Source organism: Phyllobates terribilis, unplaced genomic scaffold, assembly GCF_046119375.1.
Source record: "Phyllobates terribilis strain yellow unplaced genomic scaffold, ASM4611937v1 Scaffold_10__3_contigs__length_209671492, whole genome shotgun sequence".
NCBI classification, from domain to species: Eukaryota; Metazoa; Chordata; class Amphibia; order Anura; family Dendrobatidae; genus Phyllobates; species Phyllobates terribilis.
In genome coordinates, this window is record NW_027362770.1 from 159,148,966 (window position 1) to 159,167,295 (window position 18,330).

At 38.8% G+C, this 18,330-nt stretch overlaps 1 protein-coding gene across 9 annotated transcripts in view; it reads left to right on the top strand.

The window, feature by feature from the left end:
• Positions 1–17,070, top strand: part of CALD1 (caldesmon 1) — a 161,518-nt gene extending 144,448 nt beyond the window's left edge. For 6 of the 9 annotated variants that reach the window (XM_073649990.1, XM_073649989.1, XM_073649996.1 and 3 more), the window contains 7 exons: positions 743–786; positions 5,360–5,432; positions 6,527–6,664; positions 8,361–8,456; positions 11,031–11,111; positions 13,294–13,327; positions 15,362–17,070. In XM_073649990.1, coding sequence (XP_073506091.1) covers positions 743–786; positions 5,360–5,432; positions 6,527–6,664; positions 8,361–8,456; positions 11,031–11,111; positions 13,294–13,327; positions 15,362–15,390 — 495 coding nt within the window. In that variant the 3' untranslated portion in view covers positions 15,391–17,070. Of the gene's footprint in view, positions 1–742; positions 787–5,357; positions 5,433–6,526; positions 6,665–8,360; positions 8,457–11,030; positions 11,112–13,293; positions 13,328–15,361 lie in introns of those variants that run through there. The other 3 variants (XM_073649991.1, XM_073649997.1, XM_073649995.1) reach the window with 2 other exon arrangements.
• The last annotated feature ends 1,260 nt before the right edge of the window (positions 17,071–18,330 follow it).

Genomic DNA, 18,330 nt, shown 5'->3' on the forward strand with positions numbered 1-18,330 from the left:
AAAAAGTGAAATTACAAACAGATCTATGAAAAAAAAAATAATAAAAGGTTCTTTGCAGCATAAACATTGAGTGGCAGATATTGTATTTGGTCTTCTAGCCTGCGATAACATGTGGAGCAGACTTTAGTGTTTTAAGAAAATGAGGGCTGTTCAGTAAAACTGATCTTGAGGAAAATGCTGAAATAGTACAAGATGGGATTCACTTCTCGTGACATTTTTGTAATATATCCAATTTGTGAACTCTGTGATGTTTATGTACATTTTTGAATACTCACATTTATTTATTATGCTACACTAAAGTCTTCTTTACATGTAACATAAAATATCATTATTATTATTTGATTTATATTCTTATTATTTTTTTCTTATTTTGCATGGCTGTGCTAACTTGTGGTTTGGATTTGTTGTGTTAAATATTGTATATAAACTTAGCCTTGGCTTATACAGGAGAAATGGCCTCAATCAAACCCCCATTACAGTACCTTTTTGCAAAAAGGCCTGGTGTATATTTCCTCTTTTCTCATTCCCCCAGGCCAGCATACCACTCTCTATTTGATAACAATGCACCTCTGCAGTTGCTAGTATTGCTCTGACTGGAGGGGGTTTGGACCCCTTTCTCTTCTAGGGCCCCATGGCAGCTTTGTGGGAGTTTCTAAGATATGCATGGTCTTGGAAATTAGTATATAGAATGGCACTCCTGTCTGGTATAAAGGTATAACATTCTGTTATGTTTATATTGCAGATTGAGGAACGAGCAGAATTTTTGAACAAGTCGGCCCAAAAAAGGTGAGTGATAAGAGGAGTTTTGATGAGGCATAACTAGAACTGGAGGCAGGCGGAGCATGTGCCCTGGATGCTCCAGGTCCCTTCCAATTTTTCCTCCTCGCCTTTCAGGAGTTAAATTTTTCTTTTTTGTTCAATAGAACTGAATTAAAGCTTGTTTTTTTGCTTAAGGCTAAGTGCCCACGATGCAGAAATGCTGCATATTTTTTCTGCATCTCCCTGGCAGGAAAAACGCATGCGGATTTTACATGTGTTTTACCTGCCAGGTAGAAGCGTTTGTCAAGCGTTCTTCACTTGCATTTCCGCATGCGGGTTCTCAAGCGCTTTTCCAAGCGATTTTAGCATCACTTGGAAAAGTGCTTGACAACTTTGTCACACTATATAAATCCATGCAACCGGCATGGATTTATATACTGTGACCAAGTTAATAGTTTAAAAGAGAATAAAAATGGTAAAAAAAAAAAAATTATACTCACCTTCTGATGGCCCCCGGTCTCCTTCTCCGGTGTGTCCGGTCTCTCGTACAGCTCGCGGTGCTGTAAAAGGACCTTCCATGACGTAATTTAGTCATGTGACAGGTCACGCAACCGCCGACGTCAGCGGTCGCGTGACCTGTCAAATGACTAAATGACGTCATGGCAGGTGATTTTACACCATTGCGAGCCACCGGGGAGCCAAGACACACCACAGAGGAGACCAGGGGCCATCAGAAGGTAAGTATAATGTATATTTTTTATTTTAAATTCTTTTTTTTAACAGGTACTATGATACCCGGGTCTGGATGAGAGTCTCCTCTTCTCCAGACCCGGGTACCATCCGCAAAGTGAATCGCTTAATATCTGCATGTGCACATGTAGTCATGAGGATATTAGGCGATTCAATGCAAGTCAATGGCGGCAATTATGCTGCGTGTCCACAAAATTAATGGACATGCTGCGTATTTTTCCGCAATCCTAATCCGCAGCGCAAATTTCCGCAGCATATGCACAGCACATGTGGATTATCATTGGGGACCATGAGGCACGTATTACCAAGTGTTTTTTAAGCGTTTTCGCTGAGGAAATTTCGCTTCAAAAACGCTTGAAAGACGCATAGTCGGCACGCAGCCTTACTAGTTGAACTGTTTATCATTAGCATTTTAGAGTCCATATGACTTTCTGACCTCTTTTTATTCCATTTAGGGATGCAAAGTGACCATAAATCAGTAATTCTGCCTTTTCGATTTATTTTTCCTATCTTGGTGTCAACCGTATGGGATAAATATTGTGATATTTTATTAGTATGATCTGATAAAATATATATTAAAAATTATATTAATTCAAATTTTGTTTATGTTCATGGGAAAGTGGGTTGATATGAACTTTAAAATTTTTCTTTTTTTTTAATATTTTTGTTTTCGGGGATTTGAACCTACTATCACTTATACAATACACTGTAATACTGTAGTTATCGTAGTATTTATTATTGAATGCAATGTATACATTGTATGCAATAACCTCCGAAGCTCCCTCTAGTGGTGGCTGCAGATTCCCGATATGTTATTCTTCCAATTGCAGCCATTTTTTTCTTTTCGTTTTTTCATTTTTATCTTCGAAAAACTATTTTTTTTTTCAATTATTTTCCATTTACCTAGCCAGAGAGCTTGTTTTAGATGTAATTTGGAGTGTCGCTTTATAATTTCATGATACCAAGTTTGTATGCTTTACATGACGCAGCTCTGTAGCCACTGACGTCAATCCAGACTCCAATTTTTGGGGGTGATTGCCCCCTTATTGTCCTGTTCGGTTGAGTTCTCTTCCTCCTTTCCTGATTTTCTTAACAGAAATAACTCTGTTCTCAGGCAAATGCTCATTAGGACATGACAAGTTGCTGTAAATGAAGGCTTTGTTCTATGATTAAAGCCGGCGGCAGAGTTCCCAAACGCCCAGGCTGACATCTTTACTTTGTGATGTGATCTACGGCTTAAGTGGGAAATTGATAACGATTGTTGTGTTACACTTCTGGGTACAGTGAGTCATAATAATCCTGACAGATGTCATTCCACACAATCAACACTAGAGGGCGACATTTTACCGTTACCATTAAACTCCGACACCTGACGTTCTACTGGTGAAGTCAGGGCAGACGTAACACCTCCGTAAACAGTGCCGAGCACACCATAAATATAATTTTATGTGTACAGGTGCGCCATAAAATAATCCGACTGTAAAGCACGATAAATAAGCTTAGAAGTAAAATGTAGGATTTAGATGCATATATGGTTTTCCCTTTTTTTTTTTTTTAGACGTTTCACGAATATTATGCGGATGCAGTTAAACCTCTACATTTTTTACTCAAAAGTCTGGGAATGCAAGTGCTGGAGACACCATAAATATAATTTTATGTATTCGAGTGCGTGGTACCATAGCTAACATCATCTTATGAATGCAATTCTTAACTTTTCCTGCGGAGGCACTGTAGGGGATATGAGCACTTGTTGATAGGTTCCTCTAAAGATCACAACTGATCGCTAGAGGTCTCAGCAGCTGGACCACCCTAATTAGTGTATCAGAAGTAGACCCCTATAACCAAAAAGGGGAAACTCCATACTTACCATCATTTATAAGCCAAAATTTGGGAATTTTAAGCCCCAGAACTATTGTCAAATCTAACATAGAAGAATTAAGTGAGATTTGTGCTGTCAACCTCTCTGCCCCTTCCCGTTCCTCTGCTCCAGCCTAGTTAGTTGTGAATGGAAGGCCTGAGTATTCTGTGATGGCCTGGTTGCTGTGAACCTTCTGCTTAGCAACGCCATATAAAAGGCTGTAGCTGTGTATCTATAACAGGGCTGGGATGAAGGGTAGGCAGGGTAGGCACCTGCCTAGAGCACTACCTCCTGCCTCTCCGAGAGGGGCGCACTTTAAAAAAATAAATAAATAATGACAGTGCTGTGTGCCTGTGTACTCAGAGAGATTTATCACTGTGTTGTCTGTAGTGTTACATAGGACTGCAGGTAACATCTACTACATTTTCTGTACTCAGAGAGAGTTATCACTGTTATCTACGGTCTTACATAGGACTGCAGGTGACATCTAATAAACACTTTCTCTGTACTCAGAGATTTATAACTGTGTTTTCTGTGGTGTTGATTTTTTCGGGGGGGGGGGGGCATAAAATATATATCTTAATATCTTACAGCTTGGGCCCCTGATCTTTTCTGACTCTAGCTGCATGCCTAAAACGCACTAATCTGCAACTGGGCGTTGTAGGTTCATGCAATACAATTGTATATGAGGCTGACTTGACAATACAATTGATTGCTGTACTAAGCTTGGTTCTTGTATTTAAGTACTTATTGTGATTCTGGTGATTTATTCATGTATTAATGGTGAGTTCTAGTCATGTATTCATGTACTGATGGTATGCCTAGTGACCTATTTATTTACTGATGATTGTCCTGGTGCTGTATTTATGTACTATTGATAGCTTTGATGTTCTATTTATGTACTGATGATGATTTTGGTTTAGTTTACATGTACTCATGATGGTTCTGGTGATGAATACGTCATTACATGAATACATCACCAGAGCGATCAGTAGTACATGAATATAGCACCAGAACAACCAACACTACATGAATTCTTCACCAGAACCACTATCTGAACAGGAATACGTCACCAGATTCACCATCAGTACAGGAACACTTTACCAGAACCACTATCAGTACAGGAATACGGCATCAGAGCCACCATCAGTTTTGTAGAAAACTGTATTTGTTGCATGACGGATGCAAAAACCATCAGACCTATCACTTTATCTATAGTGGGATCTGTTTAGTTTCCATTATGGTATCCACGAAATGCTGGACACCTTAATTGAAACCAAACGGCCCCCACTATAGTTGAGCTATATTAGTTTCAATGACTATCCTTGGGTCTTACATTTAAAATTTAGGATGACAGGGATGAATATCGCTATTTGTCCCTGGTATTGTGTAAATGGTTCCCAATCATTGAGTGATTCTATATCTCTAACTTTGAAATTGCACCCCCTGTTAAGCCTCACCCCTATAGTATACTACTTTTCCACCAAAAAATACCAACAAAAGTAAAAAAGGTAACAATCCTAATGGAAGTGGTCGTCAGAGCTTGTTACCTGATCCATCGGATGGGGGGTGCATTTAGGGGTCTTGTTACCTTTGTCTCTGACCCATTCCTTTGCTTGTGGGCTGAAGAGTGGGGTGTGGGTGCTATTAGCTTCATTTGCTAGGCCACCAAAATACCTTGTGCCAGCCCTGATTTATAGCATCTAGTCACTGTAGCAGAATTTGACACTGATGATAGAGTTTCGGAAGATAAAATGGTGGCCTTATTAGTTGTCACGCAGCTTCTTCTTATCAATTTTTAACAATCTGATTAAAGAATGTGGGTTTTTTTTCACCTTTTTCACCCAAAATCAATTGCCATTCATGCTAATAATTTTTTTTTTACAGTTTAACCAGTGTAGACCATTAATTATACGGACCACACAGCTTTTTTTCCAGTATAATAACGCTTTGGTACCGTAATATTTATAATACATGTCATGTTTCTTTCAGCGTTAAATCTGCACAACCAGCAGTGGTGTCCAAGATCGACAGCCGACTTGAGCAATACACCAGTGCGATTGGGGTAAGTATTCGGTACATTTGTGGTCAGATAATTTTTGGCCCAAGATTTATTTTTCGTTCTAAATTCCCGACCTCCTTGCCAGTTAGTAAAGAAAAAGGCAACTTAAAGACAAAATGGCTTCTTCTGGTTCTACAGAAGGTTGATTATGATCTTAAAGGGGGCCTGTGACCAGGTCAAAAGTGTCCAGTTTTTGTTCTTCTTTTATTGCTGCTGCTCCCCTGAGTATTCATGTTTTTATTTTTTTTAAATCCGCCCTACGGTTTTAGAGATATAGGCCTTTTTATTTAGTGCTGAATTTTATGGCCGTTACAAGGGGAAGTGGCTCAAAGGGTAATAATACAGCTTAAAGACACACCCCCGAGGATCCTGTGAGCTTTTCTGCTTTGAGCGCAGTGGATTAAAAGGCCCATAGCTCAAGAACCATATGGCGGATTTAAAAAAAGAAAAAAACAGAATACTCAACGGAGCGGTAGGAATAGATTAGGAGGAAAAAAATGAACACTTTTTATCTGGTGACAGGTCCTCTTTAAATGGGTTGTCCACAGGATAGAAAAGAAATGTCACCTTTATAGGTTGTAATTGACTGAGTCGGCATTTCCATTGTACTGAGAGGGGTCTAAGAATTAGAAAGAGAACGCAGGGAGTATTTCCCTTAAAAATTAAAGAATTATCTTTCTACTGATTTTATTTTACATGGAAAATCCACTTCTAAATTCTGCTTCTAAAAGGCGTTTTACAATTTTTTTTTTTACTTTTTTTCATCTATAGGGTGTTTTTCTTTTTGGAGGGGGGGGGGAGTGGTTTCTGCTGCAAAAACCTTGGCGAAAAAAAGCGCATCAAAAACTGTGCTAAAAACATGTATTTCCTATTCATTTTCTCATTCAAATGAATATCTAAAGCAATTTTTTTATGAATTTTTTTTATGTGGATTTTGGCGCTTAATCTCCTCTAAGAAAAAACTCTATGAGAACATAGCTGAACTGGTGTGATAGATTTAGTCTCTGAACAACCCCTTTAAATTTTCTTTTGGTTTTACCAATTATGTAACTGTTCACACAAGGTTCTAAATTCTGGTTTTTCTTTTTTTTTTGTAGAACAACAAAGGCCCAAAACCTGCCAAACAAGCGCCAGCCGACCTTCCTTTGGCGACGGAGGGTGTGCGGAATATAAAGAGCATGTGGGAAAAAGGAAATGTTTTCTCATCCCCCAGTGGAATAGTGTCACCGAATAAGGTAACCACCGCAGCTTCAGTGGAGACCGTGATTTTTGCTATATGCAGCGATGCTATATATAGCTGTATATGCTATATGCAGCGATGCTGTATATAGCACAAGTGATAAGATAATCGCATGTTCAAGTCCCCTTAGGGGACTAACAACAACAGTAAAAAGCAAAAAAAAAAATGTTTTAAAAAATATGAAAAAAAACTCACAAAAAAACTAAAAGTACAAATCACCCACCCTTTTCCCCCATTGAAAATAAAGATATATAAAAAAAAAAGAAAAAATACACAGGTGGTATCACTGAGTTCAGAAAAGTCAGATCTATCAAACTATAACAACAATTAACCCGATCGGTAAACACCATAAACAAGAAATATTAACGAACCCAAAAAAATTACGCTTTTTTGGTCACTGCAAATCCACAAAAAAGGCTGTAACAAGCAATCAAAATGTCACATCTATCTCAAAATGGTTCTAATAAAAACATCATCTCGCCCCAGAAAAGAAAAAAACTATCACACAGCCCTATTGGTCGAAAAATAAAAATGTTACGGGTCTCAAAAAATGGTGACATAATCCTCCCAAAAAATGTTTTGAAAACTTTTTTTTTTCACTCCTAAAATAATTAAAAAAACTTGACATGTTGGGTATTACTGTAATCGCATTGATGAGGAGAAGCATATTGTATCATAATTTTTGCCACAAAATTTACACCGTAAAAACAATTCCCAAAGAACGCTCAGAATTGCGTTTTTTTCACAATTACACCGCGCTTGGAATTTTATTCCCATTTTCCAGCACACTATGTGTGATGCTATTCAAAAGTACTCGACCCGCAAAAAAAACAAGCTCTCATATGTCTATGTGGACAAAGAATAGAAGAGTTATGGCTCTGAGAAGAAGGGGAGGAAAAAAAAGGAATCGTAAAAACGGAAATTGGCGGCGGCGTAAAGGGGTTTAGCCAACTATCAAGGGTTAGGCAGCTGAACCCAGTCCTAGAGGATAAGTTGGCCCTCAGAAGATGCTCTGTAGGGCCCAAAAAACATCAAACACACCACTTACATCCTACAAACCCAACTCCCCTATCAGCTGATCTTTGACAGTGGAGCGACTGTCAAAAAACCAACAGACACCAACGACTGGCTCAGAAAACTACTGATCATCTGAACCTTATGGTTACTGGCAGACCAATGAGGATGCTGTCAAGAGGGAACCAATCAGCCAGTCAAATGAATGGTCACCCATGGAAGAAATGGACAGGTTAGGTCCACCAGAACGGGAATCACTTGCTGACATCATTGGCTTCGCCCAAGTTGGGGCCCCTCATGTATGATGGCCATAAACTCTTAAAGAACACATGGACCTCTTGTGTTCATGATTTCTGAGGTGGCTTCCTCTGGCAGCCCACTTGCTCACTTTCTTCAACTCTTCCAAGTATCCTCCCTGGGTGTGCTCATAATATAAGTACATCTGACTCTTCGGCTGTGACATGATCTCATTATTTTTCCAAAATAATATAAAATGTTCTGGTCATTCACTGGATTTTTAATGATTGACATAATTGGGTCAAGGAACCACTTATTTCTTCTCCTTATTCTTAAAGTTGTTGAGTGGAAGCTCTTCAAGTTCTGCTTTTTTATTCTCATAATCCCCTTTTTTAACATATTTTTATGCTAAGATCTTGTTTGATGTTCTGTGTCTCCAGGAAACGGCAGGATTAAAAGTGGGCGTTTCAAGCCGTATTAATGAATGGCTTACAAAAACTCCAGAGAACAACAAAACGCCATCTTCAAAACCTTCAGTAAGTGCTAAAGCTCAATGTGAACTATGAACTACAGCCATATAGTCTACCATGTTTCCACGTGTGGACGTATATTATGCGACTGTGGGTTAAGACTATAATTTAAAGGGATTGTCCATGATTAGATAAAGATGACTGCTTTTCTTCTAGTGCGATTTAGTGATGCAATACCACAAAAAACCTGTGTGCAGGTGTGGCGCTATGTTTAGAGGAAAGCAGAAATTCTAATCCCTTTTAAAAGGGTTGTAAACGACTTAAAATATTGATGTTCATCAATATCAGATCAGTGGGGGTCTGATAACAATCTCCCCCACCACTCAGCTGTTCAGCTGCTGTGTTGGCTAAACGTAAAGAGTCTATGAAGTTGAGACATCACCGCTCTGCACACCATGTAGTGGCTATTTTCTAGTAACAAAGCTTCAATCATATTCACTTCTATAGGAGACAAGCTGCAGTACCCAGCAATGACCACAACACAGTGTATGGAGCTGTGCGTTCCCGCCTCTATACACTATGTACTTCTGGTCGCTGTAGGGCCTGAAACAGCTGATTGGTGGGAGTGCAGGTGGTCGGACTCTCAACGGTCTGATCGAGGTATATACTATACTGTACGTCAGGCGGCTTTCTCAGAAAACCAGGTAGTCTAAATTGGTACTGAGGCCTTTTTCTTTTTTGCTTACTCAATAATAAAGTATTTTATCTCTATGTTATGTTCACCTTTTAAGTCATTTTTGACCCCTATCTTTTTCTTGCTCTCAATCAGCTGATTTTCTTTCCTTGCTCGTCTATCAATCTGCCCCCACTCCAAGAGATCTCTCTGATGCCTTATTCTTCCTTCTTCTTCTTTCCTTATTGGATCTTTTCACTAAGCTGATCAGGTAATAATAATGTGTATAAATGAAGAATTAATTAGTATCAATTAATTACAATGGGATGGAAGGGCCAAAATCCATGTTTTGAAGGCTTCGACACACAACCATCCATGAAGAAAGAGTAGCGTGAACTAGCTGATTCTCCAGGGCTTCAATTACAGTGGGATGGAAGGGCCAAAATCCATGTTTTGAAGGCTTCCGGACACGACCATCCATGAAGAAAGAGTAGACTGAACTAGCTGATTCTCTCGGGCTTTACCTATGGTCTTCCTTCAGGATGAGTTTGGAATCAGATTCTTCTCACTTCCATAGACCTACGGAAGTACCAGTTGATTTGGCTCATAATTATTGGCCTAAGGCAACCCTAAATGTTGGTCATTGTACTCTAACCCATGTAGAACAGAGCTACTAGAATAAATTTCAAGAAAACATGTATGCTTTTAGATATCCTTGCAACGAATCATTGCCAACATCTAGGAGGCTCCCAGAATAAGAGGAGACCTCCCAAACTTCTGGAAGAGTGAGTAAATCTCCCACGCCCCTCTGAACATGCCTAAAATCTACCGGAAAGCAGGGTTTCTGGGATGTTTCTTCATGCAGGGACCAGGACTGAGAGTGGCAAGGAATAAGCAGAGAGGGAGCGTGGCTTCCAAAAAGGGATGTGACTATTGCGGACATCTACTAGCAGATGCTAGCGGTGAAAAGTATGACTGTGGATACTAAATTTTTGGCATACTTGTCAACTTTTTTAACTGGTTTTACAGGAGATTATGGATTTCACCTCTCTTAACATAGAGGTAAAATTTTTCCACAGCCATGGCTCCTTTTTCTGACCATTCTCCTTTTATGGCTCCATTTCCACCTGCTGAATGTGCATCTGGCCTCCAGGGCATCTTGGTACCATGAATAGGAAACGTGTAAGATCTGAAGATCTGATGCCACTTACTATGGGGTTCAAGGAGGATTTTAATGCTCCTGGGAGACTTGCCAACTCTTCCAGTAGTCTGGGAGGTCTCCCATTTTCCAGGAAAGTTGACAAGTATGCTTTTTGTAGATGGATCCCTTTTGTTTTGGGGAATCCAGCAATATTCAGTTCCCCACAGGGAAAATTATGGATAACGCAGTTTCAACCAAGATTAATGGGCAGCCTATATAAAGCAGGACAAGACAGGTTCATTAAAGGTGGAGATGGTCCATGTAGACTCACAGATGATGGACTGCCTTCAAAGGAGTTGTCTAATACGAGACATCTATGGCATGTCCAAAGGATATACAGTACCATAAATGTCAAATAGATTCCCCTATCTCCAGAACAGGGTCCCCCCAATCACACCACTGTCCAACCACCAGTGAGTGGAGAGATGGTGTTGTATCCATTCCTTGTTATAGTTATTCTCGCAGACGTACTCCCATTGCAATGAATTCAGAGAGAACCACCTCCCCACTCACAGGAGGTAAGATAACGGCCAGAACGGGGGATAATGGAGGACCCCCATGCTGGAGATGGGTATGGGTCCATAAATGTCTCTTGAGAGACAATCCCTTTAACTCAAAATACCTGGATATTTTGTTTATATGCCCCATTAGGACATATGAGTATTATAGGCTGGGGTCCCTTCTTCCTAAACCCCTCTCTCTGGACCATGATGGCTTTGATGACCTATGTAAAATCTGTAATAACTTTTATATTTTTCACCTTCAGGATTTAAGACCTGGAGATGTATCCGGCAAACGTAATATCTGGGAAAAGCAGCAAACGGAGAAACCTGGGTCGCCAACTAAGGTGAGGGCAGAACATGATCCCGATGTTTTATAGGGTTATTCCTATCACCACAATTTTTTTTTTCACAAAAGCATAGGCCTCCTTTCTCAAAACTGCCTACAAGAAAAAGTATATGTTGCCCTTAGCATCCAATCAGAGCTCAGCATTCACTTTATAAACAGCTATGGTGAAATTAAAGCTGAGCTGTGATTGGTTGCTAGAGACATCAGACAGGGACTTTTTTTTAGACCGTTTTGATAAATCTCCCCAATTTTATGAATGCTGCAAAATGGATGTTGGCGATACTAAACCCTTTCCATAAGAACAAAATGAATGATTTTATTTAGAACATATATTAGAATAAATAGATACACACAAGTATAAAAATACAATGGACATGTGTAGGAGGGATATAGACAATAGCAGCAAGGATGCGGGACCACCAGGGGGCCAGGCGATTATATATGTATATGCTTAAGGACCAAGAGAAACCGCAAACCCAGGTATCATAAAAGGCTAGAATCCTTTGTCACAGACAAGAAGGTATAAAAGTACCCTAATACTAATATAAGGGGTAAAGTAACCAGAAGGATATCTGAATTCTTTATTCACACTGTGCCCAAGAGGTGACAAGTATGTACCGCTTCCCAACGCGCGTTTCGCGTGGAAAGTACCTGGCCTTCCCTTGATAAAGCCAGGTACTTTCCATGCGAAATGCGCGTTGGGAAGCGGTACATTCTTGTCACCTCTTGGGCGCAGTGTGCCTCCAGGGTAAGCCACGTGATTGCTATTATTTAATAGGGACTGTTTTTTATATCCCATCTGGGCTTCTCACCTTCCCAGGTTCTGTGCTCTTTATTCAGACATCCTTCTGGTTACTTGACCCCTTACATTACTATTAGGGTACTTTTTATACCTTCTTGTCTGTGACAAAGGACTCTGGCCTTTTATGATACCTGGGTTTGCGGTTTCTCTTGGTCCTTAAGCATATACATATATAATCGCCTGGCCCCCTCGTGGTCCTGCACCCTTGCTGCTATTGTCTATATCCCTCCTACACATGTCCATTGTATTTTTATACTTGTGTGTATCTATCTATTCTAATATATGTTTTAAATAAAGTCATAATCATTTTTCTATAAACCTTAAAACTCAGTTTTCCCTTTGCTGTTCTTATGTCTTTGGAGTGGTTCTCGTGCGGGGACACTCATCCATTTTGCACGTGTTGATGTGTCTGCAAGCAACATGGTTTTGGGATTTTTTGTTATAAACCTTATAAACCCTTTCCATGCCTGTCATATTACCACTGTGATACATTTTTAACAGTCTAATTTTAAGACTGTTTAGTAAATCTGCCCCCATTGTGTAATGGCTATGAATTGTCTTGGAAGTTCTTCTAATTCTCTTTTATAGGGAAAAAAGCTGGTGGTACCATTCATGGCCGCTACATAATACATGGAGCTGAGTCATTTCCAGTGTGCCACAATAAACATCCGGGCGGTCCACGTTCTACTCTGCAGTGACGTTTTATAACGTCACTGCAGAGTAAAGCAGCTACATGCGATCATTCAACTGTGGGAGCGGGAAGCTACCTTTCAAACACGGCCTTACTGCCCATAGGGATGGGAGAGAGCCTTTATTACTGTCTATGCCTTCCCGATTGCTGCATACACAGTGCTGAACAAGCACTGTGTATACAGTATAGGAAGCACTGATGGCGCTTCCGCCTCTGGAACAAACGATCTTGTGATCACGGGGTACATGGAGGGAACAGGAACTGCTTTGTCCCAGAAGACCTAGTCAATTCTGGTATGCAGCCAGGAATTTCTCCTGTAACTGGGGCTAATATACTAGCCCCAGTTATAGGGGAATTAAGGTAAAAAAAAGTATTTAAATGTTGATTAATTCTAAAACTGATGAAAAATAAATAAAAAACATTAAAAAAACAAAAGCTGCTGCCAATTCAAATCCCTTTTACGAGACTCCTCTCCATGGAGAGAAAAAAGAACAAACAATCTTAAAGCCACATGTACAATAAAAAATTGAAAATGTGCTTAGTCCGGAATAGGGGTAAATAGTCTGGTCTTGAACTGGTTAATAAGCTGGTCACTTGGGCTTCTAAGATTCCGACCCTAGCGGTCTGAAATTGATGACCTAAAGATTAAACCTACAGATGAACACTATTTCTAATATTTTTTAACAGATGACAACTGGAGGGAAAAAGTCTGACTCCAATGGTAAGTAACATTTCTCATCTGTTTTTTTGTTCTTGCTACAATGTGATTTGCCTTAAAGATTAACCATTGTTTTTATTTCATAAATCAAAAGTACACATAAAAATAACAAACTTTTTAATATGTTATCAGAGAAATCAGCTTCTTTCTCCTCCTGGATTGATCTTTTACTCTCAATTTTTAGGTAAATTGTGTAACATCCGTATTCAGTGAAGACAGATTTCCCCATTACTTAGATAGGAGATCACAGTTAATGCTTATAAGATTCTATGGAGGAGGGAGGAGCTAGAGGCAGACACAGACATTCTAGGGAGGAGCTAGAGGCAGACACAGACATTCTAGGGAGGAGCTAGAGGCAGACACAGACATTCTAGGGAGGAGCTAGAGGCAGACACAGACATTCTAGGGAGGAGCTAGAGGCAGACACAGACATTCTAGGGAGGAGCTAGAGGCAGACACAGACATTCTAGGGAGGAGCTAGAGGCAGACACGGACATTCTAGGGAGGAGCTAGAGGCAGACACAGACATTCTAGGGAGGAGCTAGAGGCAGATACAGACATTCTAGGGAGGAGCTAGAGGCAAACACAGGCATTCTAGATAGGAGCTAGAGGCAGACACAGGCATTATAGGGAAGAGCTAGAGGCAGACACAGGCCTTATAGGGAGGAGCTAGAGGCAGACACGGACATTCTAGGGAGGAGCTAGAGGCAGACATGGACATTCTAGGGAGGAGCTAGAGGCAGACATGGACATTCTAGGGAGGAGCTAGAGGCAGACATGGACATTCTAGGGAGGAGCTAGAGGCAGACACAGACATTCTAGGGAGGAGCTAGAGGCAGACATGGACATTCTAGGGAGGAGCTAGAGGCAGACACAGACATTCTGCTGAAGTTCTCCTAAAACAACATTCTCCATAGTACTTTGAGTACCAACTGTCTTCTCCTATCTCAGTATTGGCAAAATCTGTATTCATTGAAGACAGATTTTACAGGTGAATTGAGAATTTTGAGAATGAATGATCAGTCCAGGAGGAAAAATAAGCAGATTTCTCTAATAAGATATATTACAAAGTTTTGTATTTTAACATGTACTATTAATTTATTAAAAAAGCAACAACAACAAAGGTTACTCTTTAAAATAAGTGCACCTTTTAATGTGAGTCTCTACCACACCATATGCTGATCAGTTTCATTCATACTTTTGTAGCATTGGAAGTTCAGTCTTTCTAACACAAAGCAAGTCTTCTAGGTACACATAGTTAAATTATTCAGCTCTTGCCACCTGCAGTTGCTACTAGAGTGAGCCAAATAGCTAACTGCATACTGGTTTCTGACTGAATTCCATTTTATACACAGTATGCTGTAAGCTCCCTCTAGTGGTGGCTACAGACAAGCAGAAAATGGATCAGGAGATTTCTAAAATGATGCTTTGATCTCTTTAAATATATGTTCCACAAGGAGCTAAAAATTACATGGCGTTCAAAACTAGACATTTTTAAGGCCTCATGTATAGCTGTAATATGGCACAGCACAAGCTCCATCACTAGGGGAAGTTTGCTGCAAACTTTTGCTATTGAGTTCAATGGAAAAACCGAATGCAGTAAGCTCCTCAGCTCCCCCTAGTGGCTGGCAGAATTTTTTAGTAAACACTAGATATTTGATTCATTATTGCATTTATGCCTTTTTTGTCTAGTATTTATTGTTTTTCCTTTAGATTTGAACCTTTTTTAAAGCTTATTCTATATATGATCACTTGTTTCGGGGTTTTTTTTATGGTCGTTATTGTCGGTGGAACTTTGGGGTTTTCGTGTATTTTTGGCTGATTTTATCAATTGCAACTTTTTAAAAAGGTACCATTTTTTTCTTCAAATGTTGTCTAGTAGTACCCATCTGGAGTGATTTTATAAAAAAAAAAATAATACATTTTTGCAAATTTTGTAACAAAAATTTGTAAAAAATAAAAAAGCATTTTTTATTTTATGCAAAATTTATGAGCCATGCGTATTTTTCTCAATGTTTTCTTTTTTTTTTTCCCCAGCAGGATTAAGATTCGAAAAAGAGCCATAAAACACTTTCGACACCACCGGACCAACTCTGATTATATAAAAGTGCTAAAATGAAAAATTTTAAAAATTGTCATTTTTCTATTTATGTTTACTAAAAAAAAAAAGTGTTTCTCATTACGCTGAATCAAACCATGTATATTAGCACTGTATTTAATAGGCCACCTCTCCAGACGGCGAACCCTCCAGAAGTACAGCACTGCCTTTGCACAAGATCTTCAGGAATCTCAGCTGTGAAACAAACCGATTTCTACTGATACAATTATATTTACGGAAATTTTTGTGTGGCAGCAAAAGGGGGAAAAAGTTCACCATGAGATTATGCACCCGCAGAATCGCTCTGCACTTTAGAGTATTACACGGTTTACTTTTTTTTTTTTTCTTGTGTCCATTAAAGAAAAAAAAAATACTGTTTTTTTTTTTTTTATTTTTTTAATTATTTTTATGCTTATTATATTTTTTATTCTATTGCAAACTGCTTTAAAAAAAAGAAAGAAAAATCAACCTCTTCATTCTGTTACAGGTATTGCCAAAAATTTTGGCTTGTATTAGCCAGCAGTGGTACTTTTATGGTTGACCTTATAGTGTTATAATAGTTCAACTGTTTTTTTTTTATTTTTTATTTTTATTTTTATACACATTATATATACCGGTAGCTTTTAATCTGACAACACTATTAAATGCAGAATGCTTTTATATGTGCTAAAATATATCTATATTTTTTTTTCTTTACATACTAGCCAATATCACAGCTTTTGTTAATTCACCTTTATTTTAGTTTTAGACTTTTTTTTTTTTTTTTTTTTTTTTTTTATTTCAATAACCTATAGAATTTTTTTTTCACTTATTAGCCCAGCAACATCTTGGAATTAAAATATAGAATTTTTTTTTCCCCACATATTAGCCCAACAACATCTTGGAATTAAAAAGTAAAAAAAAAAAAAATGAAATATATATGTATAAAACAAAAAAAATCATAGGTACAATAAAAAAAAAAGTTCAGATTTGGGAGGGTGGGGGGAAAAAAATTGTAATTAATTTATAAAAACAGAATTTAAAAAAATATATATTGTTAAAAATTGGCATGAATCTGCAATTGGGATCACAACACTCATTTAAATATATAGTATTATTTTTTTTTATTTTTTTCATTCTTTTATTAATCCGTCTTCAAAGTTTCTTCGACAGGCAGGTTTCATTTTATTTGTATATGGTTACCATTTGTGTCATCATTATAAGGAACAAATTTCGACATTTTTAGACAATGTGGGTTATATATGCGCCAAATGTATTTTTTTTTTTTTTATTGGCTCCAATAATGAGTCCACATTTTAGCGTCCATTGTACAGACACAAACGCCCCCCCCCTCCTTGGATTCCAGCTTAGTACAGTGGCGGTAATATGAACGCCATGGCTAAATCTGGCCTTTATTAATATTACCATACATCAACCTTAAAAAAAAAAAAAAAAAAAAAAAAGATTAAAACCACTGCTTTGCCTAAACATTGTATGCTTTTAATAAATCCATCAAATGCACTCAGTTATCTTCTGGGGTAAATGTCCCTACCGAAAATTGGCTTTTATTTTCTTCAGAGCTATCAAATTTCAACATTTCAGCTGCTTAGGATATTTTTTTTCCAACAATGTATTATGAAACTGCAACCACAATAAAATGATAAATGTATCATCATTGTCAGAGCCTGTCTCTTTGAAAAAAAGATTGATGTTTTTTACTTGTAATACCACATTTGTCCACGCGAAGTGCTGTAAAGGGAAATTTTGTCTCTATGGTGATTAGTGTTGAGCGAACATGCTCGACACTGCTCTGTACTCGCCCGAGCATCACGCTACTCGGGACGTTCGGCGAGCACCGAGCATTTCCGGGTTACTCGGGCGGGAGCTCGGGTCTCCGCCCTGCATGTTTGGCGCTCTTTACAGAGCCAATGAACATGCAGGGATTGCCAGCCAGTCACTGCAATGCTGCAGCCATGTTGTTTGTGGGCATTACAGTGATTGGCTGGCCGCACAGCGTCACCTCGAGTATTTAAAACCGGGCGCAGCCATCTTGGACGCTCCGGATCAGACAGTGTAGGGACAGCGCTGCTGATTTAGGGAGAGATATATCCTGCAAAATAGTTAGTGTAGGGTCTGTAAAGGCTGACAGATCAAACAAACAGTCATTCTCAGGACTAATATCCATCCCAGGTATATCAGGCAGGCAGGCAGGCTGTATAGGAGACGCAGTGGTTATACCAGCAAACGCTGCATTACAGTCCTGTGTGCTGCTCCTGTTGCTGAAATCCCTGGACTTAGCTCCAGGTCCCGGGGGCCAGGAAAAATCCTTTTTTTTTTTTTATCTAAATCCTCTTTTTTTTTTTCCTCCTTCACAATGTACAAATACCCATCTTATTAACCTTTTGGTGCCCCCCCCCCCCCCCAAAAAAAAGTGTGCCTCTGATTTTTCAGACACAAATATATCTGTTGAAAATGGTCTGGTGTAGGCCAGAGAAACAGAAGTGTGGTTTTGCAGTTCTATGGGCCATTTGTATCTAAAAAAAAACAGTTTGAGTGTGTCGCTCACTGTTCAGCCGCAAATATATATATATTTTAAAAAGCCTGGTATACACCAGTAAATTATTACTGTGGTTTTGATGTTCCACGGTAAAACATCTCTATTATCCTGTTGTTGGCATTTTTTGCTGTATAAAAATAATAATAGTGTCTCCCTGATTTTTCAGACACAAATATATCTGTTGAAAATAGTCTGGTGTAGGCCCGAGAAATACAAGTGTGTTTTGCAGTTCCACAGTACAAACCTCTGTATTATCCACTTTTGGGCCATTTGTATCTAAAAAAAACAGTTTGAGTGTGTCGCTCACTGTTCAGCCGCAAATATATATATATTTTAAAAAGCCTGGTATACACCAGTAAATTATAACTGTGG